The sequence below is a fragment of the Myxine glutinosa genome, chromosome 5 (genome assembly GCF_964187855.1).
Source record: "Myxine glutinosa chromosome 5, kmMyxGlut1.1, whole genome shotgun sequence".
Classification (NCBI taxonomy): Eukaryota; Metazoa; Chordata; class Myxini; order Myxiniformes; family Myxinidae; genus Myxine; species Myxine glutinosa.
In genome coordinates, this window is record NC_136265.1 from 93,129,155 (window position 1) to 93,150,427 (window position 21,273).

General features: G+C 45.7%; 1 protein-coding gene across 3 annotated transcripts in view; it reads right to left on the reverse strand.

The window, feature by feature from the left end:
• LOC137427334 (uncharacterized) overlaps nucleotides 1-21,273 on the reverse strand; it is a 359,992-nt gene that overhangs the window by 213,757 nt on the left and 124,962 nt on the right. For all 3 annotated transcript variants that reach the window (XM_078777115.1, XM_078777116.1, XM_078777117.1), the window contains 2 exons: nucleotides 8,366-8,560; nucleotides 6,941-7,045 (listed from right to left, as the gene is read on the reverse strand). In XM_078777115.1, the coding sequence (XP_078633241.1) occupies nucleotides 6,941-7,045; nucleotides 8,366-8,560 (300 nt within the window). The remainder of the gene's footprint in view (nucleotides 1-6,940; nucleotides 7,046-8,365; nucleotides 8,561-21,273) is intronic.

A 21,273-nucleotide genomic window follows, 5' to 3' on the forward strand; every position in this document is an offset into this window, starting at 1 on the left:
CCCAAACTATTAATCGTTTTACGCAACGAGATGCGTACCCATTGCCACGTATGGACGAGATGGCAGGAGAAGTGGCTAAATATCAAGTATTCAGTGCATTGGATTTGCGCAGTGCCTGTCATCAAATTTCGATCCGAGAGTCTGATAAGCTGTACACGGCATTTGAGTCTGGTCAGCGACTATCAGTTTCATCGTATGCCCTTAAAGGTAACAAACTGAGTCGTGTGCTACCAATGAGCCATCAATGAGATAGCATCTCAAGAGAATCTCAAGACACCTTTGTTTACGTGGATAAGGTCACAGTATGTGGACGAACACAGAACGAGCACGACAATAGCTTGAAACGATTCATGGAAGTAACTCGCAAGTACAAACTCACTCAATGCTGACAAATGCACGTTCTCTGCTAAAACTATAAATCTCTTGGGATATACCATTTCAGACGGCTCGATTCGCCCTGACATGTCCTGTTGGCAACTGATTTTTATTTTTTTTTGGATACATAATCGAGGCTCGTGAAAGAGCTAACATTTATCACACAAACAAATCAAACAGACAAACAAACAAAGTACAGACTTGGCATTTAATGTGGAATATATATTTTTTCTTGACTTGGGTTTACTTTCTTAACTCAGTATATCAATCTGGTGAGTTTCTTTTACACTTTGGTGATTTATTTGTTTAAAGAACGATGTCACTGATTGTCTGTCGCAGCAAGAAGTCAACAACAGGATTATATCACAGGTGGCGTGGCAAAATGTACGGACAGGTGCATTTGATGATTGGCTTCACAGTCGGGTATACAAGGGTTGTTGCGTTCTGTATTAGTGGAAAACAACTGCTGCACATCTCCAAAAGTTATTGCCGCTTCCTCTGGAGATGGTCCGTCAACTCGACAATGCTGTTTGTCATGGAGTGGTGGCTTTACGAAATTACGGCATGAAACAGCGTGCTATTGCTCGACAGTATGGCATCACTCAAGGTCAGGTGTCAAAGATCCTGAAACGAAATGCTCAGCGGGGTGTCCCTACTCCAATACTGAGGCCAGGACGTCCCCGCAGAACCACAAGGAGGGATGATCGCCAGCTGCACCGGTTAGTCCGCAATGGCCGTACCAAGTCAGCTAATCGGCTTAGGGCTGAGTGGCAGCAACTGACAAATGTGCCTGTATCCAGAAGGCTAGTCAACCAACGACTGGTTCAAGCAGGCTATCGTGCCAGGCGTCCCCTGAGAAAGCCACGCCTGACCAGACAACACCGCCAGCGCCGATTGCAGTGGACCAGAGAGCACCGTCAATGGCAACCAGGACACTGGAATCACGTGATCTTCAGTGACGAGTCTAAATTTCTGGTCTATCGTCAAGATGGCCGCGTCCGAGTGCGCAGACAAGTGCATGAAGCCTACAACAAAGATTGTACAGTGCCAAGAGTCCAAGCTGGAGGTGGTGGGGTGACCGTTTGGGCTGCTTTTCATGCAGGGGGCAAAACTGACCTAGTTGTTCTGAATGGAAAGCTGAACCAGTTCAAGTACAGGGCCATTCTGGAAGAAACATTGCTTCCATTTGCTCGTGCAGCCTTTCGAGGAAACTTTGTCTTCCAAGATGACAATGCACAGCCTCATCGTGTTCACATGATCCAACACTTTCTTGCTGACCGTGGTGTAGAGCATATGGAGTGGCCTGCCATGTCCCCGGATATGAATCCGATAGAGAACTTGTGGGCAGAATTAACGCGTCAAATCGACCACTTGGACCAGCAGCCGACCTCTGTGTGTGAATTGCAGCAGGCTATTGTCACTGCATGGCAAGCAATTCCTGTCCAAACCTTGGCAAATCTCGTGAACAGCATGCCTCAACGTGTACGTGCTCTCCTGAATGCTCGTGGGGGTTACACGAAGAACTGAACTGTAATTTTACTGTCCGTAATCCCAGTCGTAATTTAACTTTTGTTTTTGTTTCAAAAAAATTTGCCTAATGTGCAAAATAAAGAGATACTTCTGGAAAACGTACAGAAGTTTAACACAGTACTGTCCATGAATTGAGTTCAATATCAGTTTACATCACTTTCAAGGATCAATTTATTTGTTTCGAAATGTCAAATGTGGTTTTTGTTTCTTTTAAAGGTCACATTAACAAAATCTAGAATAATTTCAACATAATTCCAATGAACTTTTGGTTCTAAGACATCTTGAAAAGTAAGTTCACCCCCACAAAAAAAAAATTCCATATTAAATGCCAAGTCTGTATATAAAAAGGGGAGCGGTAGACAAGATGGGGAGAGAAGGGGAAGCACATAAACACAATATTTGAGAGCAGGGACATCAGGAATGTGTGGGAGGGAGAGGGCTTGGGGGGAGGCGGCATGGGAAGGGGGGGGGGGGGGGGGTTGGGAGAAGTATAAACACAAGGACACCAAGGACTTCCAGGAAAGAAGTTGGTATTTCAAAAAAGTGGATTTGGGGTGAAATTGGCGGGGGTAGAAAAGATCAAGGTTTTGGATGAGGGAAGATAAGAGATGGTGGTGAACAGCTGTTTTAAAGACCTGGAGGGAGGAGTGGGATTGAAGAGTGAGGGAGTTTGTTCCAGAGGCGGGAGAAAAGAGGAATGAAGGAGTGAAGTTGAGCAGAGAGTCTTGATTTTGGCAGTTTAACCATAAGAGGGTTGCAGGCAGATCTTGTGCGACCTGTAGGAATATTTGGGGCACAGAGCCCAGAGAGAGCTGGTGGAGCAAGGCCGGAGAGGAGTCGGTAGAAGACAGAAAAACCACCAACCTGCCTGCGGTGAGTAAGTGAAACGCCCTCGGAGGTAGATTCATCACAGGAGATTCCAATGATGCTGAACGCTTTGGTTTCAACAGCGTGAAGACGAGCTAGGTGTGAGGCAGGAGCACCAGCCCAGAGGGGAGAGCAGTATTCCATTGAGCTGCGGATGAAAGCCTTGTATGTGGTGAGGAGCTCAGGTGTGCCAAGGAAGGACTTCGCACGATGGAGGATGCCCAGTCGGCGACTGGCTTTGGAGGCCAGATTTGAAATGTGGTTTTCCCAGGAAAGATCATGGCAGATAGTGAGACCCAAAAGCTTGAGTGACAGAACTTCTTGGAGAGGATTATTCAGAAAGTGGATGGGAGGGTTGTCCAGTCGGTCTTTTCGGAGAGACATCGTAAGAGTGAGAGATTTGTCAGGATTGAAAGACATGTTCCACTTGCTTGCCCAGTCTGTGATTTTGTCCAGGTCTGCAGAGAGCGAGGAGGCTGCAGACTGCCGATCTGAGGGATGAGGAATGGAGCGGCAGAGAGTGGAGTCATCAGCAAAGAGATAGAAAATTATTAGAAATGCTATTATTACAAAAGGCTATTAGAAATGCCACCTCCTCCTGACGTAGCCGCGCCGAGACGAATCCTGGGGCTGTTCGCTCATAATTCCAAATGGATCCCGAAGTATTCCGAGAAAATTCGTCCTCTGGTTGAAAGCAAAAAATTTCTGCTGTCTTCAGCTGCCAAAATGGCTTTTCACAATTTGATTGAGGATATTGCTCAAACGGTGGCAATATCAATTGATAACAGTGTGCCCTTCGTTGCTGAGACTGATGCCTCAGAGTACGCAATCGCGGCTGCCTTGAATCAGTCGGGCCGACCCGTGGCCTTCTGCTCCAGAACGTTATCACACAGTGAGAGGTGCTACTCGTCTGTTGAGAAAGAGGCCTTCGCCATCGTGGAGGCCTTGCGTAAGTGGAACCACTTTCTCCTCGGGAAACATTATCATTTGATCACAGACCAGCGATCGGTGGCTTTTGTGTTCGAGGGTCAACCTTCCCAGAAAATAAAGAATGGAAAAAACAAACAAACAAAAAAAATCGCAATGCGGCACAATGAGCTTGCGGAATTCGGCGACGACATCGTATATCGCCCTGACAAGGACAACTATCTGACTATGCATTTTCTCATGCTTTCTGTGGAACCGTGGGATCCGACAGGGGATTGCGGGAGCTGCGTGACTCGTTGTCGTCATCCGGGAATCACTCGCATGGTGCATTTTGTTCCATGTCGAAATCTTCCCTATTCGGTTGAGGAAAGGGGAGGGGAGGGGGATAGGGGGCGAGAGGGGGGAAAGGTGAAAGGGGGAGGGGGAAAGGGGAGAGGGGGGTAAGGCGTGAGGGGGGAGGGAGGGGAGGAGAGGGGGGAATGGGAGCAAAGGGGGAGAAGGGGAGGGGAGGGGGGGAGGCAGGAGAGGAAGGGGGTTCATATACATGCTGGTGGGTGAATGTGGCGTTCATCACGTTTTTGAGTTACCTGCAATGTGGATCAGGAAGAAGAAGAAGCCATACTACCAACTTCGTACACTTCCGAAATTGTTTGATTTATTTGTATTCAAATGTCTGGTGATTTTTTTGTATTTATTTATGCGACTGTGTACTTGTATATAACTGTCATTAATTTTAAAAAGGCGTAGGCACGATCAAGCGATTTTTTTTTTTAACTCCAAAAAAAAGATCCTTACTCCCGCTAGGGAGTATTGCATTCACTCGTGTCCATGTGTGTGTGTGTGTGTGTGTGTGTGTGTGTGTGTGTGTGTGTGTGTGTGTGTGTGTGTGTGTGTGTGTGTGTTTGTTCGTGTGTTTGTGAACAAGATATCTGGAAAAGTTCTGAACGGATTTGGATGAAAGTTGGTGGGATGATTGGCCTTGGGATAAGGAAGAATTGATTAGTTTTTTGTGAAGCTCAGGATATTATACCGGATCCAGGAATTTATTTGGGAAATTTCTTTGGGAAAGATTTTTTCTGTTTTACTGCATTAAAGCTTTTATTCTTATTCTTAAATGATGGTTTTCTCCTCTAATTCCGAAATATATCAAAATAAATTCACTGACAGTTCGGGCTTACTTTCTTTTTCATTTATTGTTTTGGGGAGCAGGGATGTCAAACAAAACGTATTATTCCAACTAAACCCATGGCGGGAGTATGCGCTCCACTGAGTGGCGTTCTAGTTTTCTTTTGTCATCGTTTTTTTTGCCGAAAACACTCCCAGGCACTCACTGATGAACCTCTGAAAGTTTGATGAAGATCCGTTCAGCCATCTCTGAGAAAAATGGTGACACAGACAGACATCGCTCTTATATAGGAGATTAGTGTTTAGCTTGACTGATTTGCCATGAGTAGAAGTGACATTTTCCAGCAGGGAAGATTGTGGTGATTGTGAAGAAGAAGAGCAATTGAAGGTATTGACCCCCAGGGACTTGCGGCTATTTAAGTTCTTGCTGCACGGATGTTCGTGCGAGACTTGTCCTGCTGTGAGCTGAAGCCAGACAATGGTTCATGCTGGTAAGATTGAGATAGCACTCTGCGAGATGGCCTGATTGTATTACCTCCCTTAATATACATAATCTGTTAGTGTTAATATACTCTTGTTGTATTTGTATTAGTTTTTTAGATCCTGCTTGATTCAAGTTTAACAAGTACAACAGTAGAGAACAGGGTCATCGGGAGATCTGTAGGAGGGAGAGGGCTTGGGGCAGGGGGGGGGGGAGCGGGGGTGGGGGGCGGGGGGGGCGTGGGAAGTTGGGAGAGGTTAAAAAAAAAAAAACACATGGACACTGCCAAGACTTCCAGGAAAGCAGTCGGTATTTCAATAAAGCGTTACGCCTCGGTCCCCCGTCGGGGAAGTGATGTGAGTTGACAAAGTGCAAGATGCAGAAAACATGCTATGATATGATATTTCGCTCACAATATACATACAATATACATACATACAATATACATACATCAGACATACATGGAGGCGGCCATCTTGGATTTTGACGTGGCGACCCAATTTTCAATAGCGTTCTTCCTTATGCCTCGATACACCCACACACCAGATTAGAAGTTGGTACTTCGCTTATTTTTCAAGATATTTCGCTCACCAGGTTCAGACATATATATATGGTGGCGGCCATCTTGGATTTTGACGTGACGACCCAATTTACAATAGCGTTCTTCCTTATGCCGAGATACACCCACACACCAAATTAGAAGTTGGTACTTCGCTTATTTTTCAAGATATTCATCTCACAAGGTTCAGACATACATGGCGGCGGCCATCTTGGATTTTGACGTGGCGACCCAATTTTAAACAGCGTTCTTGCTTGTGCCTAGATACACCCACACACCAGATTAGAAGTTGGTGCTTCGCTTATTTTTCAAGATATTTCGCTCACAAGGTTCAGACATATATATGGTGGCGGCCATCTTGGATTTTGACGTGGCGACCCAATTTTCAAAAGCATTCTTCCTTATGCCGAGATACACCCACACACCAAATTAGAAGTTGGTACTTCGGTTATTTTTCAAGATATTCATCTCAAGGTTCAGACATACATGGCGGCGGCCATCTTTGATTTTGACGGTGAGTTGCACCCACACACCAAATTCGAATGCGGTCCTTCGCTTACGCACGCACGCCCGCACGGACGGACACACTGACGGAGGGGATAACCATAGTCCCCCTTTCGCTCCGCTGTGCGACGGGGGACAAAAAGTGTGTATGGCATCGTCGTTACATCGAGATTTTCCATCATTCGCAAAAGGCTTTTCCATCATTCATTACATTGATAACGATGACGTCATTGGTGCCGTAATTATGACATCATAATTCGACAGGGGCAACGCTCGGTCTGATCAGATTTAAATTTATTGAGCATGATCTATGCAACAATTAGATTAGAGAATATAAATTTATGATGTCATCGCTCACGTGGTCTGGCAGCCATGTTGGATCCAAGAAAAAAAAAACCCTGAAAAAGCAGAACAGTTGCCTCGAACCAAGTTGGCTGCGCAGGGTTAGTATTTTATGAATAACATCTAGTTTCTTTAAGCAATTAAATAATAACGTCATGTTTTTTTTTTTCTTCACACCAGAGTTCATCATCAAACTGTTCAAATCAAAATGTATGGACATTGACAGAAACCTTCATGGGGATGGTTCTTGAGGAAAGGAGCTTCGGCATCAATGGGTTCGTGTCGGTCCAGGTGAACATCAATGTCGTGGTCAGTTTTCACTTCCACAAATAATGCTGAAAAAAGTCAGATTTATTAAAAGCAGGCACTCTTGTGTCACATGCAGGGCTGTTTTCACACTCTTAAAATAGATCAAAATAGATTGCATTAAAATCAATAGAAATCATCGAAAAAAAATTTTTTTACGCTCAATCTTTCTTGAACAGAAAATAAAACATTTCCCTCAGGAATGGCGTCATGTGAAAACATTATGATATCAAAGCATTATGTTCTGTATAAACTGCCTCGATGTTGAGATGCTTCCAACCTGACCACATCTTCAGTGGAATTTCACCACCACCCAACATCACAACCAACAAAACAGAGGTGAGAAAAATGGAGATAAGGGAAAATAGAGAAGGTTTTCTCCACTGAACTGCGTTTATTCTCAAATTACAAACAATTGTGATCCAACATGTGACAGGTTGATTTTATTTTTTTTTGTCTCGAAAGAATCCTCACGGAAAACAAAATGGCAGAGTGTGGCAGGTTAACATATTGACAAATGCAGAGAATGGAATGAATAGGCCAAAGCCATGACATATGAACATATGATAAGGAGTGTCAATATCATAGGAAACATATGATAAGGAGAGATAAGGAGAGAACATATGACAAGAGAAAGTGAGAAAGTTGAGCAAAGCTCAGTAGTGGCTTGGAAAAATCGCGTGTTGATTACGAATTGTATTGAAGGACTGGACTGGCAAGATACCTGAGAGTTATGCACACACGTCTTTGAGATACCTTGTCTGAGTTCAAATCTCGACACATGGAAAATAAACTGCCATCCATTATCACATGCATTGAATTCATCAATGTTTGCACCAACCCACCCCACCATCCCACAGTCTTCAAGAAAGCTGTTTATCACAATCTCAGATCACCCTCCATCCAACCATGATCTTTTTCACCTCAAAGTGACCCCATTGCAGAGCATTCCCTTTTTCCAGGTCATTGTGATCTCCCCCAACCTCTCACCTCACCTCTTTCACAACTTTTCTCTTCCTCTTTCACATCTTTTCTCTTCCTCTTTCACCTCACTCTATCTCACCTCACCTCTTTTGGTTTGTTTGTTGATTGGTTTCATCATCTACAGTTTCCCCTTCCTCTTCTTCCTGTGTTTCCTTCAACTTCTGTGCCATTATTCACCCCCATGTGTCCTTCTCTCCCCTCTCCTTCATCTCACGCTCACTTATACTCTGCTGTTGTTTCCTCTCTGCATTTTATTCCCTTCCATTCTGCTCTCAATCTTTCAGGAGCCTCTATCAAGTAAACAAAAAATAGCGCACTAAACAAACACAGATCTCATCAGAAGTGATGTCAATCACACGACTCACCATTCGGCTGATCGCTTTGCTCTTCCTCCAGACCAAAGGAATTCACATCCTCGATTTTTATCTGCAGAATCTTGGGAAATCCTTCCGTCTCCTCAACCTTCATTCCACACACGAGCACAGTCTGCTGTTCCGATCCGGGCTGCACATGACAGGAACCCTTCTCACAGCCAACTTGAGCGTACATGGTGGATGAACCTTCAGAGAAGAGGGAAACATACCACTCTTCCTGATGTTTACGCCACTCTGAGTACCTTGATCTGACAAAGTGCCAATATGTGAAGTACCTCTGTACTTGAGGCCTTATCTTCTCTTTAAATCAGTTACAGTAATTTAAACTTTCACCACACACGAGCGCACACCCTTTGAATCGCCATGAAACGAAATTGCATGTCTTAAGATAATACTGCAATTGTATTACACTGGAGTGACTCGGTGCACTCTGCGCGCCTCACCACACGTCATTTCCGAGGGGTAGACATCTTTGACCATTTTGGTCTTTTGGGTCTACATGGTGTTTTGGGTCTTCAGGGCCATTTGGGTCTTCAGGGTCTTCAGGGCCATTTGGGTCTTCAGGGTATTTTGGATCCTCTGGGCCTTTAAGGGTATTTTGGGTCTTTGAGGTGTTTTGGGTGTTCGGGGTGTTTTGGGTATTCGGGGTCTGAAGGGTCTTGGGGGAATTAAAGGGTCGTCAAAGGTCTGAGGGGTCTCAGCAGTCTTAACGCAATTAAGAGGGTTAATTAAGATGGTGGTAATTTTTTTTTTGAAGAAGAAGACGTTTTCGTCGCATATAAACATAGCGACATACATAACCATATATGTTTGCTCTATTATAATAAGATGTTGATGTGAATGCCGATTTGGCCACATATAAAACATTCAAAAGTTTAGGTATTTATGTAAAATCTGGGCCTGTTCAGCAATTTTAGGATGAAGACATTCAATGGTGAGAAGGCCTTACACACAAGCACAGGGGATGTGTATGAAGGAGTATTTGTGCTCGGATGTAATCCATGCCACAGGTATGCTGATATGCAGACAGTTTCCCCACATCAATAACTTTCAGGTCATAAATAAGAAACCACTTTTCATGAAATCAGATGGAACAACAACATTCCTCTGGAACACATCCATGGGAATTCAGTTCATGTTCATCACTCTGGCAAGTAGGACTGGGTCACCTGTATTAAAGATTTAAAAGAAGAGCGATTTGTATCATTAGATAGTTTGAACACGGCAGGAAAGTGAAGTTTCTTTGGGAATTCAATGAGCATATTTGCACAGGAAAGGGCAAGAAGAATCGAAGAATCGCTAAATCCCAAAATTCAAAATTTGAGGGGGAAAAATTTGCCAGGCGGTACTTTCAGAGAGAGGGAGAGAGGGAGAGAGAGATTTGTCAGGATTGAAGGACATATTTCATGTGCATTTGACCAGCTTGTGATTTATTTTAATTTTTTCATTTAATTTATTAAACACAATCTCCCTTTAATTTATTAAACCATAAATCCGTACTGCCTGTATTACATAAATTACTAAGTGGTTCTGCATCTCTTCCATAAGCAGTCTCCAACACCTTTCCTCTGGTGTGGAAAGGTCAAGGTTCTCCAATGCTTCCAATAAGCTCCTATACAAGAATAACAAGAAAGAACAATCGGAGATTGCACACAGTCACCAGGACGTGTTTTTAGTGGTTTTTAAGGCTTTTGTGTTAAAACAAATATGGCTGCCAAATCACGTGACCGATTACATCATTTTTTTTTCTCCACCAATTTATCCCAAGATGATGCTCAACAAATTTCATCTTGATTGGATGAAGTTTTGTACTTGGTGAATGATGACATCATAATGGAGGCACCCATGACATCAACATATTGTTGCGGATATGGGATTTGCATCCATCCATATCCGCTTGTAAATATTCCCCTATTTCCTCAATACTTCCCAACTATCCCCAATCCCCCATTCCCTAGTCCCATTTTCTGTAAACAACACTCTGTAGACCCAACCTCCCCCTATTTCCCCCATTAAATGTCGTGCCCAGGTTCACCGCATCTCATGTAAGACAACTATAGGACATCTTGCTAGTTATTCTTAGTCTATGTCAGTTAAGGACTCGTTTCCATTAATTCTGACCCTTCGTTGCACCAGAATGTGATTGTATGGCACCGTTAGGAAGTTTAGGACCTCCCAATACCTCCCCGCAGCTCTTCCTCACGGTTCAGCAACAACAACAACAACAGCAACGGCGGCGGCGTGCACGTCCTCACTCCGGCTTGGTTGGTAGGGGGTGTTGGGAGGGCATGAGGCCTTCCCAACGAGCTGCCATCGAACATGTGCTCGACGGGGTTACCAAATAGGGGCTCCCTGTCAGCTCCTCGTCAAGGGCGGAGCCCGGTAACCCCCGCACCCAATGGAAGCGGCGGACCGGCCCCAGGGGGGCGGAGCCAACCAGCCGAGGGCGTGTCACTCCCCGCTGAGCATGCGCAGGAAGAGGGAGGTGACGTCAGATGCGCGCTGAGCTTGGAGCAAGCAAGACGTACCCTCCGAGCGCTGTGAGGCCTCCCCGCATCTCTGGACTGGACCGTGCTTTATCCTGTCCCCGAGCCAAGGTGCACCTTGTGCTATCGACTACCTGTCCCTTCCTGCCATCAATCCCTGTGTAAGTCAGCCTTGTTCCATTTCTCTGTGGTCTGTCTGGGATAAGATAAGACGGTAATTAAGTGCCCATCTCTTCTGTGTCTTTTACCTCACTCTGCCATGTAATCTACCCCCTTTTCTCCACCACTGTAATTATACCCTCCTCCTCCGGTCTTGAGAACTGTACCCCTTGCGTCGTTTCATCTATCCCAGTCGTTGTGTCCTTTCCATCATTGATTTAGCATAGCGCGATTTGGTCAACGTCTGGGTGGAATTGGGGTCTAGTCGGGGAATAACTGTTCGGTCGCGGTCATACCAACCGCTCGATCAAAATAACATCTAAACCGCGTCCGTAACAATATTATCGTGTTCACCAGGATTAACACCTTTGGTGATGGATGGCCAACTGAGCTTTAACTCCGAGGCATTCACTCAAACTATGGCGGCGCCTTTTATATGAGCGAGGGTGTAGTGGAGGGCAGCGAGCTTACCTGAACGGACGGGCGCGGCACGGGGTTATCCGATTCCCACAACAAATAAACGGCCAGGACAAGAAATTAAAATTCAACAAACAATGGTTTAATAAAAATAAATGCCAGGGAACAAAGAAATGAATGTAAAACTACATTCCGAACTTGAGACGTCTCCACACAGACTCATAGAACAGACACAGGGATAAATAAAATGAAAGTAATAAAATGTGTGTGGTGCGTTTGCCTGCTCCTCCACCTCGCATTCGTCACCGCCCGGGGTCAACCCTGCGCAGCAAAACACGCGTTGGCGCCAAGTCCGTTCACCCGCCAGCCGCTGAACGTGAAGCGAACAGGCCCTCAACTCCTTCCTCGCTGTCCACTCCACAACGCACAGAGGTAAAACAAGAGAAGGATGCGTCCGCCAAGATTGTGCACAAAATGCGACTGCCCGTGAGGCCACCCAGAGTTCAAAGATTGCAGAACTTCGACCGTCTGCAAAGCCAGCCACAGTCAAGTGAGGAGTGTGCGACTGCACGCCATGAAACCCAGAGCCAAGAGAAGGAAAATGCGACTGCTGTACAAGCACCAGGGACAGAGAGAATGAAATGCGACTGCTTGTATGAACACCAGGAACAGAGAGAAGGAAAATGGTGGGACATGTCCTTTTTATTCCTCGTGCTGGAACGTTCTATGATGAAGTCCGCGTGCACTCCAATCAGTGAGAGCTATTGCATCGCTCCACGGCCATGACCAATCATCACCTCTTGGGGCGGGGCCTCACAGCCCTTCTTGCCGGCCCTTGTGATGACTGGGCTGGTGGCGTCAGTGGTTGTGTTCGAATGTCCGGATCTGGTGGCTTTATTTTGTATAGGTGCGCAGTGCATGGCTGGTGTTGCATGTGTCAAAAAGAACAAAGGGAAAAACGAGAGGCAATTTACATACAGAGAATTATTCCTCAAACCCCAAAGAATTCGCATAGCTCCACCCCTCGCATGGAGACACATCTTCGATCTTAACGGACATGCGGGCCTACTTAGTTACAGGAAGGTTTCTACATGGCATACGGAGCACACCCCCCTGTACAATCTTCATGGACTAAGGTATTCCATGAGCTACCCCCATAAACGTAACAATATGTTATTCCTCATGGAGTTATTTACAAAAAGCCATGTCTAAATTTTATCTGTGCAGTGCTTTTGGAGACAGAGGTGAAAAGTTTTTCTTTTTTTTCCAAGATAGCGTCCGTACCACGCAACCTATGAGGTCAGAAGCATCATTAAAAAAAATTATACAGGAGGAGGCGCACCATGGTGAAAATTTCCTGTCAATCGGACCAACGGTTGCAGAGAAAATCATATTTATTCCATGCGGACAATCAAACAAACAAACAAATGAAAAATCACTCATCGATCGACACTTCCCAAAACAGAACAAAGCAGAATGGCACTCAGTTTCGCATCCTTTTGACCTCACAAATAAATGGTGGTTGAATTCTGTGACCGGATATGCAAATTGCCTTCAAATTTTTAAGTTGATCGGATGAAAATTTACAATTTTAGAAATTCAGCTGATGTTGATTTATCGTATCAGCTAACTGAAATCAACTACCAACAAATTTTGAGATAAGCATAGGCCAAAAGGTCAACCATGGCCAAAGATTAACAACCTTGCCAGATTTCAAAAATCCTCAATTTTCATCCGATTGACTTGAAATTTCAATAGGATTTTCATATCAGCAAACTGAATTTAGCCAACGAATATTTTTGAGGTCAAAAGGATGCTTTGCTGGGTGCCATTCTCCTGTGTTCTCTTTTGCCAAGTGTTGCTCTGAATAATTTTTCAATCTGTCTGTCTTTGTTTGTGATTCGGACGAAATTTAGCAGAGAGGTAGCGCATGTGACAAGGACGAAATGATTAGATTTTGTTGAAGATCTGGATCCGGATCCGGCTCGTAGAATTTTAAAAGTGATTATTTTACCATTGGGAGATCGGGCCAAAAACGATATATCGCACCACATCTCAAAAAGTTATGGACGAAACTTGGTGGACAGGTTGGGTGTGTGACAAGACCAAATCGATTCGATTTTGATGAAGATCTGAATATGGCTTCAGATAGGATAATTATTTAATTTTTTGAGCAATTCATCACAATTGTGAGATTGGGTGAAAAGCGACATTATAACATGATATTTTAAAAAGTTGTGGAGGAGTTAGGACAAAACTTGGGGGATGGGTTGGTCAGGTGACAAGAAGCCCATTCAATTTTACTTCAGGTCCGAATCCAGATCCTGCCCTGTCAATGGATACAAAGGCGTAAACTGTTCAGCCTGGCGGCGGTATGCGCTCGACCGAGTGCCGTTGTAGTATTTCGCTGTTTTGGCCAACGGAGAAAATGACAATTTAGAAATAGAATATTGTTGCAGTCGCCGGCAATTAAGATCACTGGTTACGGATAGCCAAAACAGATTTTTTACTCCCGAGGGGTCCGACCAAAAATGAAGGCTCTGGCGCAGGCGAGATGGAAGGCTGCGAGAAGATTAGCTGAACGAAAAAAACACGGGTTTATTCACGAACCCATGAACAAAGAAACCCGACAAATAAAACTACAACAATACTGAATTTAATGAAAATAAAGCAATGGGTGATAATGTCAAAAATAAAACTGAGGTAAATTAATTTCCCAATCGAGACGTCTCCTGTCACTGTCACAAATACGAACACAGGGGAAAGACGAAATAGAAATAAAATGTTCCCCTTGGCCGGCCGGTACTTATCGGTGTGTAAATGGTCCTTTTAGGCGGTTGGCAGTGATGATGCTTGAAACCACAGGAGGGAAGATGGCAATACGTAAAATGCCGCAAGCCAAAAAGCGCACGGTCACAAGGCGGGAGGCGAGCACGGCCCGCGTTCCCTTCTCCTCATGCACGGACTCTGCTTCGTGCTCCGAGAGTCCTTTCTGCTGTGAAGTAGAGTTTTCACTAGTTTCCTCGACTCCTTTCACCCTTTCATTCCTCTTTTTCTTGCCTCTGGAATAAACTCCCTCACTCTCTTGAATCCTACTCCTCCCTCCAGGTCTTTAAAACAGCTGTTCACCACCCTCTCTTATCTTTGTTCATGTGTTCATGGGGCAGACATAGCTTGGCTTGTAAAATGTTAGGGATTGATCACAGGGTAAATCACCCACTGGGGAAAACCAACCTTAATCCCTGCACCAATTAGCACTGCTTCACTCCCCCACCCCCCTGTGTGAAGAACCATTGAACAACCTCATGCTGCAGCTTCCCCACACACTGTACATTGAGATTTCTCAAACACATCCACAGTCCATGCTACTTCCTATGCAGTGCTACCTTTCCTATGGTATTCTTTCACCTACCCCCTATAAACTTAACAATATTAAAGGTACTGTGCAATAAAAAAAAAAAAAATGCAATGCAGTACTTTATTTGTTTTACAAAAATCCACCAATGCAAAAACCAAAAAAAAAACAATGCTAAATTACCCCACCATGTTTGTTTTTGTTTTTTTACGTCGTGGAGGCCATTCAAATTCCGATTCGGGGTTATCCGATTCTGGGGCGGATAACCACATCCTTCTCTTGTTTCACCTCTGTGCTTTGTGGAGCGGACAACGAGGAAGGAGCGAGGGCCTGTTCGCTTCACGTTCAGCGGCTGGCGGGTGAACGGACTTGGCGCCCATGCTCGTTTTCCTGCGCAGGGATGCGGGACCTGTGACGACCCCAGGCAGTCACGGATGCCAGGTGGAGGAGCAGGCAAACGCACCACACACATTTTATTACTTTCATTTTATTGATCCCTGTGTCTGTTCCACGAGTCCGTGTGGAGACGTCGTAAGTTAGAAATGTAGTTTTCCATTCATTTCTTTGTCTGGACCTCCGTCCCACGCTTAAATACACAAAACACTTGCGAAGCTTCATGTTGATCTCATTTTGGCAACACTTCTATTCACTTATTTTCACGTTTAACCCTTCAGTTCAACCTATCATATCTGGAAAATGGTTTGTGAGTGAGTGCTGGTCATGTTCGCAAGCTGAAGAGGACAGCCATCAATATGGACATTGGACATGAAGAATCAATGAATCGTTGGACCGATAGACAGGAAAATTTCAACACAGGAGCACATCGACCTGCAGGATTTTTTAATAGTAATTTGAAGTCATAAGTCATGTGGTACAGGCGCCATCTTGAAACAAATAATAATAATAACTGGAACTGCCACTTTAAAACTGCTGGCAGTGATGACCGGTTTACTCGCACCTACTTTTGATCCAAACCCACTTTCATTGGACATGCTTTGACACAACCCCGACACACACACACACACACACACACACACACACACACACACACACACACACACACACACACACACACACACACACACACACACACACACACACCCTACCCCCACCCACACAAGGGTGCATCAAACGCCCCTATGTCAAGAAAACAATCTGTCCCCAATTTTATTTTGTTCCAGTCATAAAATAAAGTTCCTATGCAAAATTTGGTAAGGTTTTGATATCATCTTCTGGGTCCACCTCAGCAAATTAGATTTTGAGTCGGTAGTATCAGAGTCAGAAATTTGACACGCAGCTGTTTTGAGGCCCATAAATAAAAATGAAAGGATTGACCGATTGCTAAATACAATAGCTCTTTGTAAAGGTATTATTGTGCTCTGTAGCAATATATAATCATCATAGGGATAAGGATATAATTCACTTATACACAAATAGTCAAAATCATGATTTTATTGGTATAATCATATGTATTATAGATACCAGAATGATATAATTTTTATTACAGTAGAATCATATATACACAATCTTAGCATTTATCATCTTAATACGAGTACATCTGACTATGGATGAACATGAAAATAGAAACAAAACAAAGATACTGTAGTTTTCATGGATATTTCTGACAGTTTAGTCTTGAGCTGCTCGCTTTCGAAGATTCGGTTTCTCCTTGCGTTTGTGCTCAACAACTTGTAGCACATTTTGGTAGTGGTCTTCACTTCTGGCTGCTGAAAGGAAGTCAGAGCTAAGCTTAGAGGTTGTTGGTGTGCTTGTTGAAGGTCCAAAAGTTACTTCTTCATCACTGTCACTAATATTATACACAGTGGTTGTAGTATTTATGTTGAACTCCAGCTCCATACTTGCTCGCCTCTCTGATTCTTTTTCCTCGCGGTTCACTTTACGCTGCATCTTATCTGCCAACACTTTATCTTGGCAGCCAAATGTTGCACAGCGATCCGTCTTCATAGATTCCAGGAATGCTAAGTCTTCAGGATTCTTGATGTGAGAACTAGCATCATTGGGCCACAAGGGAAATGTCTCCATAAATTTCATCTCCATTTGATTCACCTTTGTGATGCTTGCTGGAGTTGTTCTTCGGTTGATAGGGATTGATCTAAGCTTGGAATTATCATCTGCAAGTTTGATAATTTTCTCAATAGCCTTGCGTTCAGAGATGATAGGAATATTAGCCTTGCCATAAAATGGTGTCACTTTCTGCAGTACAAGCTTTGCTGATTCCCACCGAGAGCGTCGTTCAAGTTTGCCATCTTCCGTGTGCCACATGAAACAACGTAGTACTTGTAAACAAGTTGGAAGTCTGGTGCCATTGATCTGGGAATCTTGTTCAGTTATGGCACTTCCAAGACCAAACACCTTGGTGGACTCTCTTGTTGCAACAGATGCTTTCTTTACTGTGCCATCCATTGTTTTATCTGAAAGAAAAAGGTAGTATTAGTAACAATAATGTCATTTCATAATTATGTACAACAAATAAATCAATTATCCAATTTTATTAGAGTATAGCCTAATAATTGTTTTAATCATCTTGTCTAGTTAAAAGATCTCTGTAAAGACAAGATGACAACAACATTCAGGATATTCTTTAATTTATATATTATATTTTTAAAATACTCTTCATTTAGCTTTATATCCATATTTTGAAAAAAATCATTATTTTGACTATTTGTATATAAATGAATTGTATCCCTATCCCTATGATGATGATATATTGCTACAGAGCACAATAATACCTTTACAAAGAGTTATTATATGTAGCAATCAGTCAATCCTTTCATTTTTATTTATGGGCCTCAAAACAGCTGCGTGTCAAATTTCCAACTCTGATACCACCGACTCAAAATATGAAATGGTGAGGTGGACCCAGAAGATGATGTCCAAACCTTACCAAATTTTGCATAGCAACTTTATTTTATGATTGGAACAAAATAAAATTTGGGAGAGATCAATCCAACATCTTTTTAAAAATAGTTGGGCGTTTGATGCACCCCAGCCATCGCCGAATCGACTCGACGATCGCGTACGCTTCCTTTTCGACAGACGAATGTCGCCGCTCAGCGGAGGTAAGAGTCCGTGAAAAGAAAGCCACCGGGCGCCCTCCTTGGGAGAGGGTCGCCGCTATGGCATGATCCGAGGCATCACTTTCTAGGACGAAAGATCCGCTCTCGTCGATCGTCGCCACAGCGGCACCGGCGATGTCGGCCTTAAGGCCCCCAAAGGCCGCTTAAGCGGCCGGACGCAGAGGGAATGCGTCGCAAGCCACAAGGGGGCGAAGTTTCGCGGAGAAATTTTGGACCCACTTAGAGTAATGGGCGAATAGCCCGTGAGCGCGCTTCAGGGACGCCCGATCGCAGGGAGGGGCCATGTCGAGCAAAGGTCGCAGACGCTCCTTATCCGGAGCGACAGAGCCATGGGTCACGGTGTACCCCAGAAGATCTATCTTGCGTAGGGAGTATTGACACTTATCCCCGTTCATGGTTAAGCGATACCTCTGCGCGACCTCGAGGAAGCGCTTCAGATTAGCATCATGGTGCCCTTGGTCATACCCACAAACCGTAAGATTGTCTAGATAGACGAAAACATCGGTCAAGTTCTCCCTCGCAATGAGGTCATCCATGGCCCTCTGGAAATAGGCGACCCCGTTCGTCACCCCAAAAGGCAATCGAGTAAACTGGTACAACCATTGCCCCGACTCAAAAGCGGTATAGATACGATCTGCCCTAGAGATAGGGATCTGATGATACGCACTACGGAGATCGAGAGTGCTGTAGACCGAGTATTGGGCCACCTGTCGCACCAGCGCGTCCATCCCCGGAAGGGGGTAGGCATCCAGCTGTGTAAAACGGTTAATCGTTTGGGAATAGTCGATTACCATGCGTCTGCGGTGTGCTTCGCTTCGCACCACTAAGACCTGGGCCCGCCACGGCGACCGGCTGGGTTCTATGATGCCGTCTTTCAAGAGCTGAGCCGTCTCTCCCGCAATGAATTGCATGTCTGCTCGAGAGTAGCGCCGTGATTTTACCGCTACAGGTGTACAGTCGGAGGTTAAATTGGGGAACAGCGAAAGTGGCTGGATTTCCATTTTCGCTAGGGCACACACAGCAAGCGTGTCAGTCCCACCAACAGCAAGCGTGTCTGGCCCACCAAACTCCATTTCCAGTCGTCCATGTCGCTTAAGGAAATCGTGTCCTAACAGAATGTCAGCACATAAAGCAGGTAAGACCATGAGGTGTACATCTGGGAAAACCCGTCCCTTTATCACGAGTTTCAATCGACATTCCCCCTTCGTGCTGAGCCGAAGTCCCTGGGAAGCCATGAAGATCCGTCTCGTAGTCCCCAAGACCTGCCAACCATGCCTGTGCACTAGTCGCTGATCGATAAAACTATCCGTAGACCCTGTATCCACCAAGGCACGCACACAATGGCCCTCGACCATGAGGGGAATAACGGCTTGAGCCAGGCTGGACGAGCCTGCTGGGAGTGGGACCGAACCTCCCGAGTGAGTCGGTCGCGCCTCGCGGGTGGGTCCAATGCCAGCCGCAGTTTTCCGGGCGTCAGAGGGTGCCCGTGGAGTTTCGTATAAGTTGTCAGGGAGCGTTCCCATGCAATCAGCAGTGTTGTAGTCGTTGCCGGAGTATTCGTTGTTCATGGGGCATTCGTTAAAGCTGTCAGAGAGCCTTCCCATGCATTCCGCAGTTTTGCCATTCAAAATCGCCGTTGGACAAGTATGGGCCTCCGTAGTCTTGCCATTCAAAATCGCCGTTTGACGAGTATGGGCCTCCGTAGTCTTGCCATTCAAAATCGCCGTTTGACGAGTATGGGCCTCCGTAGACTTGCCATTCAAAATCGACGTTTGACGAGTATGGGCCTCCGTAGTTTGTACCAAACGCGTGTTGCCGCCAGAGGACGCTGTACGCTCTTGAGAGACGTAGCGTGTGCGTACCGCCGGGGTTTGGCGAGGCCCCAAAGTCCCTCGCGTTGCCCGGAGTCTAGTCAAGGACGCACGTTCCGTGTCCGATTGAGGATGAGACTGTTGTGGCTGTTCGGTGTCTCTTGCCAAGGTCGATTGGGCGACCAGGGGCCCGCAAGGAGGGGCACTGCCCATCAAAGCCGGGTAAGGCGCCGTGTTCCGTGCTCGGCCCATAGGCTCTGCAATTAGCCCATTCAAGGTCGTGCGCGGCCGCGAACCGCGTGCGGTTTTCGGGCACACTTTTGCATAGTGCCCCTTTTGCGAGCACAAATGGCATATTGCGTCCCGAGGCGGACACACTGACCGGTGATGTCGTTGACCCCCACAGAAGTAGCATGTGGCTCCGTGTAAGGCCTTGGGTCTGGCCATAGCGGCAGCCGTCAGGATCCCCGGATCCTCCGCCGGGGCAACCTGGAGTTCCGCGAGCGGGTCCACTCCCGGTTCATCGGCGGTAGCGCTCTCCGGCCGTGCGTGTAGCCAGTTCCCCGCCAAGAGGCGCGTGCGATCATAGTCATTCGACTACAGCCGCGCTTCGGTATATATTTTTCCTTGTTCTAGAGCTGCCGTGAAGGTCAGGTCTGTCTTCTCCAAGAGCTCGAGCACTCCGGAGACAAAAGCGTCTAGGAGAAGGTCATCTTGAACCTGCTCGTGAGTCCGTGGCTCCTGGGTGCTGTCTAGCAGGAGTTGCCGGAGCTCCTGGGCATAGTGATCCATCGGCTCGTTTGGTTGCTGGCGTCGTGATAACAGCAAACGCCGAGCATACACCACGCTCTTTTTCTTTATGTACAATCGCTTGAGCTCCGCAACAGCGAGGTCGTACGTCACACATCGCGCAATACTGTTGTACACCTTGTAGTCGACTTTGGACTGAAGCGCTGCTAGCTTCGCGGCAGCGGTCGGCTCGGCGTCCTGGTCAGCGAACTGGTTCTCCAAGGTTTTCAACCAGTGAGTCAGTTGCAAACCAGCATCCGGGGCTTGCGGGTCGGCGCAGAATTGCGAAACCACCAGCATCTTGTTCCCCGCCATGTCCGAAGATATTAATGGAATTAAGTGTTGTGGAAATCATTCAAGTCCACAACTTTAGTCCATCTGTTGGTTTAATTCTATTAAGACCTTTGACATCCTTCTGCAAATACAGGAATGCAATAGAAATAAGGTTTGGCTTCACAAAGGTCAATCCACAATATCATTCAATGCAAGCAAGCGTAATATTATATGCGGTACGTACCGTTAACGAGTCTACTCGTCAATGTAACATGTCACAGGAGAAGTCGCCTAGAGCAGCGGCCGCATCGGGTCTTATAGCCGCGCCCCCCTAGCGGTGTCAGCGAGTAGCGAGCATCACCTGGGTTCAGCATTAATACGATTTCACTACAATGTGTGTGGTGCGTTTGCCTGCTCCTCCACCTCGCATCCGTCACCGCCTGGGGTATCACAGGTCCCGCATCCCTGCGCAGGAAAACACGCGTTGGCGCCAAGTCCGTTCACCCGCCAG